The 8,010-nt window shown below is 46.9% G+C and overlaps 1 protein-coding gene across 4 annotated transcripts in view; it reads right to left on the reverse strand.

Moving 5' to 3' along the window:
• AMFR (autocrine motility factor receptor) overlaps nt 1–4,857 on the reverse strand; it is a 43,671-nt gene extending 38,814 nt beyond the window's left edge. For 3 of the 4 annotated variants that reach the window (XM_042918308.1, XM_042918309.1, XM_042918311.1), the window contains exon 1: nt 4,490–4,857. In XM_042918308.1, the coding sequence (XP_042774242.1) occupies nt 4,490–4,744 (255 nt within the window). In that variant the 5' untranslated portion in view covers nt 4,745–4,857. Of the gene's footprint in view, nt 1–4,295; nt 4,361–4,489 lie in introns of those variants that run through there. The other variant, XM_042918310.1, reaches the window with a different exon arrangement.
• Nucleotides 4,858–8,010: the final 3,153 nt, after the last annotated feature.

Here is an 8,010-nt window from a genome sequence, read left to right on the forward strand (position 1 = left end):
CCAGGAACGGTCTCCAGGCCAGGATCAATATGGTGTTTCTTAGTCTCCTACTTAACACCAGTACTAACCACCACCCCCACACACCATTTGTCTGTCTCTTCTCTATAAGGACAAGTGGAATATGTTCTCTCTCTGAAGGCTCTCCATGACCAGTATAAAATTCGACAAAATGCAAAGATGCATACTCCCCCTTTATTACACGGATGATCATGCTCTTCTTTTCACAATGTCGGGGCAATAAGTGAGTTTATTTATACTCATCATGCACGTAGCAAGCAATCAAATCATCTCTTTCTCCTCCTCACCCTGAGGATCCTTTCTATATTTCTAAGTTGTTTATCTAGGCTTATATCCTCTTGTCTAGAAGTGTAGTCTTTCTCTCTAGCTGCCCCAACATTTCTAAAGCTAACATTTTTCTCCAAACTTCTTTGGAATATTCAACTCATAAAGACTCAAATCTAATAAATTACTTTCAGTTCTGGAGTTTCATAATTATATGAAGATGAACTCTTTAAAGCAGGAGTCAGCAACCTTTTCTCTAATGGGCTATCAGATAATAAATATTTTAGGCTTGGTAGGCCACATGCTCTCTGTCACATACTCTTCCCCTCTAAAAAAAAAAAAAAAAAAAAAACAAAACAAAAAACTTAAAAAAATATAAAAACCATCAGGGGCACCTAGGTGGCTGTGTCGGTTAAGCAACCGGCTCTTGATTTCAGCTCAGCTCATGATCTCATGGTTCATGAGGTGGAGCCCTGCATTGGGCTCTGCCACTGCCTACACAAGGCCTGCCTGGGATTCTCTGTCTTCCTCTCTCTGTCCCTCCCACGTGCTCCCCCACTCTCTCTCCCTCTCCCTCAAAAACAAATAAAAACTAAAATAAATAAATAAATAAAACAAAAATATAAAAATCATCATTAGCTAATAGACTTGTAGAAAATGGGCCAGGCCAAATAGGCCACTGGAGTTTGCCCATCCCTGATCATAGCGGTCAGGTCACTTTTCTCCATTTTCGTTTTTTTGGTGATTTTTTTTTTCCCCTAGAGACTTCTATTTAAATTATTTGATTTGCATACAACTAACTCAGAACTTTAACACTTATTTTGTATTTCCATTTCTCCATTCTACCATGTCCTGCTCGTATAATTTTAGAAGCAGATCTGTAAAAAAAAAAAAAAAAAAAAAACCAGGAAGGAGATACAATGAAAATAACAAGAATAAAGAAGGGGAAAAGCCAAAAACACCTGTACAATTCAAAACAATAACAGAATGGATCAATAAGGGAAGTGACATCTGAAAAGTGTAAAATAAGCCTAGAAATAAATAATGAAACCTAATCTCAAATGAAACTTTAGAACGAAAGTTCTAGAAAGACATGCGGAAACAAGTGATCCCATCATCCCTCGGATTTGCCAGGGTAAGAACCCTGGAGCCTCCCCTCGAAACAGTTATGCTCACCCCAGAGGGCCGCCTGGAGATACCCCCCTTGGGGGAGGCCATCTCCTGGCCTCTTCCCATTCTACATGACTTGGTCCTCACCACTGCTGCCACAGGTCGCTCCTGAGAAAATCACCTCATCATGCCTGCCCCTCGTCCCCTCCACCCCCACTTAAACCCTATGGCCCACAAAATAATGTCCATACTCCTTAACAGAGCTGTCAAGGTTTACATAATCTGACCTTGACCCCACATCCTATTCTCCCTAATCCATTTCTCAACCATTAGTGTGCCTAAAATCACCTGGAACATTAATCAAAATGAAGACTCCAAGGTTCTGCCCTTCCCCCTGAATCAATCCCTAGAGAGAATCTGAGAAACTGTATCTCACTGTACCAGGTTGCCAGAAACTGTACCAGGTTGCCAGAGACCCACAGGTCCACACTTTGAGAAATACATGTTTAAACTTTAGAGGGGTTGGTCACTTCGCCCACCTCCTGTGACTCCTGGGTGTCCCCTTTACTTTCCCAAACTCACTCTTAATCATAAGACCCAATGGAGTTTTAATATAAGAGCCCAGTTTATGGGCTGCTCTGCATAGGCCGCGCACTACCTTTCATACGCTGTCTGAGCTTCACGGGCTCTTTTCTCTACTTGGAACACATACCGCTACTTGCTCAGATCCTTCTCACCTCCCGAGGCTGGGTTCAAACACCATCTTCCACGCATCCTTCCCCTAGGCATCACTTTCTCCTTCCCCTAGGCATCACGTTCTCCTTCCCCCAGACTCTGCCATTTCTTCTTTATATATCTACTATCACTCATCAAATTTTGCTTTATGTGTATACGGATTGCTTTGAGGGAAGGGGGAAAGGGTTCACAGCTATGCCTTCCAGAGTGCCCAAAAATGGTACCACTGAAAGGTTTTGAGCTGAGTTTGTTAATCAAAAACGCCCTGAGATGCTATCAGACCTATACTGATTTAAATGGTGCTCACAAAGAGAAGTTTTAGAGATTCCAATAAGCCAAACAGCAGCTAACAGGATTTGCAAACTGGCAGAAAGATCAGTTTTTGTTTTGTCTTGCTTGGTTTTTAAAAAAATGAATCTGAATGTCTTTGGGCAGGACTAAGGCCCCACCGAATATTCACTCAACAATGCTGTCAGGCCAAGGAAGCAGGCCTTTGAAGACTGTGAGTCCCGCTCAGCTACTATGCAATGGGTGATGAGGAAAACTTATAGGGGGTCTGAGAAACCAAGGAAGACCAGCATCAAAGTGTGAAAACCATGAGGAAAGATGTTAGAAGAACAGTAGGAAGATCAACTGAAAAAGGGAAAAAAATCATCAGATTAGGAAGGAATGATAAATCTGCTTTAGGTAAGACCTCTAATGAAAAAGATGGGGGAAAATGGCTATGTTCGTAAAAGAAATAATTTCTGTGGGAAAATCAACAGGCTTTATGCAATGTTTAATGAAGAGGTGTTAACCTTGGAATTTGAACACAGGTTTTGTAAAAACAAAATCTCCTGGAGGGCAAAAAATCGTTAAACAATGCTAGTAGCTGCTATATTCTACAGTGGTTCCTTCTTATTTATGTCTTTTATATCGAAGACTGCATTGTAATCTTGACATTTGCCAGAAGTACTCTTGACATCGATTTAAGTTGTTTACCTGCTAACTCAAACGAAAAAATAGATCTGAGATAAGACAAGAGACGGGAGTTGGGTTCTTTCTCGTCTCCCTTCTTCTCTACTGTTTACACAGTACCCACCTCAGGTACACAGCAGTGAAAGAAGAAAACGTCACCCTTCACTGCCTTCTACTAATCTCTTCATCAGAAGGACCAAGAGACGTAATCCACAGCCCCCCGAGTTCATAAATCCCACTGCTTCCTGATGAAGCACAAAGGGATTAATTATAACAAATGAGTTGTAGATCATTCTCTATCCTTGGAATATTAATCTTAGTCATTTACAGCCTACTCTTAACCCCAAATGGGAACTGCAGAAGACAAGCCCCAAGACACCACAGCAAACCCAAGTGACAGACTTAAATCCTGAGCAACTTTTCTGATCACTGTGTGTGTACATACATGGCATTCAAGGCCAAGGTGGAAGCGAAGTTCTTTAGTCAAAATACTGTTGATCTGCCCAGCCTGAAATTATCTGTCCTAACAAGCGAAACCAGCACTTACGGCTCGTAGGTGCTGCTTATCTTGCATTGACAGACAAACTGAAAACCCTGTTGTAACATGGATCACTAAATGGACAGATCCGGAGTGAAAACGATGAGCCTGCTCTTGACTCCGAATGTTTTACTGCCCTCACACATCAAAGGAAACCGTCACGACTCATCAGGTAAAAGCAACAGGAAAGGAAGCACGGTTTGTGTGTGTGTGTGTTTGACCCAAACAGGACAATCACATCCTAAATGGCCAAAACGAGAAAAGTTGTGGGAGCCGGCCTCCCTCCTGAAAGAAAGGTCCCAGCACACCCAAATGCGTACAGCTGTCCCAAAGCCAACATCTGATTCGCCTCGGCCCCCTCCTCTTTACTGGAAACCCGCTAACAACACTCCGTGCCGACCGAGTCAGAAAAGCCTTTCAACTTCCCTCCACAATTCACTGGCCCACTGGGGTAACCGGCTGCTGGAGGGCTTCGAGTTTCCGTCCCGGGGTCCCTCAGTCACTCCCCCCCGTCCCAGCACCTCGCCCCTTCCCCTCCTCCGGCTGGACCGCGCGCCCTCGCGCCCTCCGCACCTCCCCGAGCCCCGTCCTCTAGCCTCTCTCGGGTCGCCCCCGCTCTCGCGCGGGCTGATCTCTCCGCGTCCCCCACCCCCACCCCGGGCCACCTCAGCACCTCAGCCTCCCGGAGGGCAGCAAGCTGGCGGGAGGGCCCCGCCCCCCCAGGCCGCGCACCCCGGGCCCCAGGGTGGCGACCCCGGCCCAGCCACGCCCCCCCCGGCACATAATGGGTGACATGGCGCCCCTCCCCCCGCCCGCTCCCCCTCCCCCCCCCCCCCCCCCCGCGGCGGCCCGGGCAGCTTCGCTCACCCACACGAACAGGCTGTCCGAGAGCAGGTACTGGGCCACGTCGCGGGCCCGGGGGCCGCCGGCGCTGGGCCGGGCGGGCGCGGCCGCCTCCGTCTGCACCGGGGCCGTTGGCGACTCGGGCTCCCCGGGCCCGGCCTCGGGCTGGCTGAGGGCGCGGTAGGCGCTGACGATGGTGCCGAGCAAGGCCAGGCCGCTGAGGCCCGTGTAGGTGCGGAGGCTGGGCCAAGGGAAGCGCTCCAGGAAGAGCAGCGGCATGGCGGCAGCGGCGGCCTCCAGGCCCCAGGCCTCCCCGCGCTGCGGCCGGGCTCCCGCGGCGGCCTCGCGAACGGTGCCCTCGGGCTCTGGCGTCGCCGCAGCCGCCGCCGCCGCCGCCGCCGCCGCCGCCGCGCCGGGCCGGGCCGGGCCGCTCCTGGCCGCTCGCGCCGCTCCGCCCCGCGCCGCTCCCGCTGCTGCCCCTGCCGGCGCGGAAGAGCCTCGGCGGGCTCGGGGCGGGCCGCCGCCCCCAGCGGGGCGCGGGCGGGACGGGCGCGGGGGCGCGGCCTCCGTCCCCCGCCCCCAGCAGTCGCGCCGTCGCCGAGCGGGTGAAGGCCCGGGCCACAGGCTCTGGGGCCCAGCACCCAGCATTCCTATCCGCCGACACCCCAGCCGGGCCGGGCCCGCGGGCATACAGGGCGCCTGGCCGGCGAAGCAGGAGCGTCCCGCGGGCCTGACGGCGCCGGCGGGCGGTCGAGCCCAGGCAGCGTCGCGAGTCCGCAGCGCGCGGGGACCCGGACACTCGCCCCTGGGTTTCCTTAACAGTTACCCCGTCCCGCTTAGGCGGGTTACCCCTGAGTACCCCACTGGGCCTAGCGGCTTCCCTCGTGGTCCAAAGAGGAGATGATGCTTAGGGAATAAGAGAGGCTAGACCCTAAAGGAAAGCATATTAACCAACAGACTGAAATGTATCGCCAGTAAGGTGATCTTAAGGTTTTATTGTTTACTAGTAGCCTCCAGCAGAATCTACAACGGACTTAATTCAGCAGGAAGTAAAAAATGTGTTCCCTCCTACACCAGGAATATAAAATAGGAATATAAAATAATGCAGCTTCTTTGGAAAATCGTTAGTTCCTCAAAAAGTTAAACACGAGTAACCATTTGACCTAGCAATTCCACTAAGTACATACCCAAGAGAAATGAAAAACATTAACTCCACAAAAAATTGTACACAAATGTTGGTAACAGAATCATTCACAACAGCCAAGGGTAGAAAGAACGCTAATGTTCCTCAAGCGATGGGTGCATAAATAAGGTATAATCCATACAATGGACTATTATTCAGCCATGAAAATGAGTGAAGTAATGATACATGCTACAGCACGGAGGAACCTTGAAAACATGCTAGTAAGTAAAAGCAGCCTCACACAAAAGGCCACACATTGTGGGTCCATTTATATGAAATATGCAGAATGCGCAAATACATGTATAGAAACAGAAAACACAGGAATGGTTGCTGGCTGGGAGGGGTGGGATAGGGTGTGGTGGGGAGGGGGAGGCCAGGGATGAGGGAATTGGGGGGTAAAAAAATATGGATTTTTAAAAATTGCAATGGCTCCACCACTCTGAATATACTAAAATTCATTTCACTGTACACTTTAATAAAGCGGTGACCAAAAAAAAAAGTGCTATACCAAAAAAATGTTTAGCTCGAGGGTCTTACTCCTCATCATATCCCCAGGGTCTAGAATTGGGCCTGCTCCAGAGTAGGTGCTCAGTATATATTTGTTAAATCTTACAAACTTCCAAAAGAAAAGGACTAAACCATGTTCAAGGTCTCTTTTTCTTAAGGTCATTAATTAGAATACAAGGTTCTCTCAAGGTTATTACCATCCACTTTGGAATTGTTAGAAACATCCTATTAAAGGGCCTGTGATGGAACACAACAATTTGGCTTTTGGGAGGATGGGGAAATTACTTACACCACACACACTCTTCTATGTGAAGTCTAATATGAATTTTAGGCTTCAGCTCCCTTTGGTTTTCCACCTGTAGCCATTTGATTAAGATGCTCCGCTTTCAACTTTATTGGTAAAATAAAGGAAAGCTTTATTTTGAAAAATGAGGATATTTTCCAGGGAAGTAACCATTCTACTATATTTGAGCTCCCAAGATTTTTAAATCACAATACTGGGCCATCTATATTCAATCCAAGTCAAAATACAGTAACAAGATCCCACACACCAAACTTGTCCAGTCACCATAAGAGGGGTTGCTAATAGATCTGCCTATATATATATACATATATATATATGTGTGTGTGTGTGTGTATATATATATATGTATATATATATATATACATATATACACACACATATATATATATTCCACCAACATTCCACCATCTGAATTCTAAAGTGCTATACTCTTCCTTGAACTATGTTGAGATAACCACTACTTTCGAAGTGTTAAACCTTAGACAACCTGTTTTCTGTAACAACTTTGTAAAACCCTTAATAGCAACTTTTTAAAGTTCTGACTACATAAAAATTATAGTCTAAGTTTGAACTTCCTGAGGACTCAATAGGTGAGATTAACCTAACTATATGAGATAATTTTTTATTTGCATTTTAAAAGATTTTTTATTTATTGGGAGAGCACACACACACACACACACACACAAGCGAGGGAGGGGCAGAGAGAGGGAGAGAATCTCAAGCAGGCTCTGAGCTGTCAGCACAGAGCCCAATGAAGGGCTCAAACTCACGAACTGTTAGATCATGACCTGAGCCAAAATCAAGAATTGGGTGCTTAACCAACTGAGCCACCCAGGTGCCCCAGCATTTTAAAAAATGTTAAAGGTTTGTGCCTGATTATTTCACTAGAATAGTTAGTATTTGTTCTACCAACATTTTTTTGCTCTCCCACTCCAAGAAGGTAGCCAGGCTTTTGCACATTCTTCTCTCAAGGATTTTTTAGCAAGGTCAAAACTCGCCTTCTAAAATCTACCAGCACTTCTGGTTCTTTGCATTGTCTCCTACTCCCTGAGAGGACCAGGGGAGAAGGCAAAACACAGAGCAATAAATACTTAGTGTGCCCAGCAAGACTGAACATAGGTACAGGGACTACCTTTATCAGTTAAGTCCTCAGGCCCGAATGTGGCAGGAAGTCAACCACACCAGACCTTAAAGAGCTGGTCCACCTTAGACAAGAGAAGTATCTGTAGAGTCCATGAGGGAATCTAGAGCTGTCTGCACACCCACCCTTTCAGAGTACCATTTATGCTTTCTGGATTCTTCTGAGACTTTGGGCCCCAAAGTCTCCCAATAATGACTAAAAGACTGAATTTTCTGCCTTCTTCATAAGATGGTAACTGTGATTTAGCTTGAGTTAAAAGAAATTTTTTTAAAAGTATCACTTCAGGCAAACCAGAGTTTGTGTGAATTAAGATTCACACCTAGATACATTATTGGTATTTACTCTTTTTAAATATCTGAAATCCTTTCACATTCGTGACTTCATTTGATTTCACCGTACTGTGAGAAAGG

This window comes from Panthera leo, chromosome E2 (assembly GCF_018350215.1).
Source record: "Panthera leo isolate Ple1 chromosome E2, P.leo_Ple1_pat1.1, whole genome shotgun sequence".
NCBI classification, from domain to species: Eukaryota; Metazoa; Chordata; class Mammalia; order Carnivora; family Felidae; genus Panthera; species Panthera leo.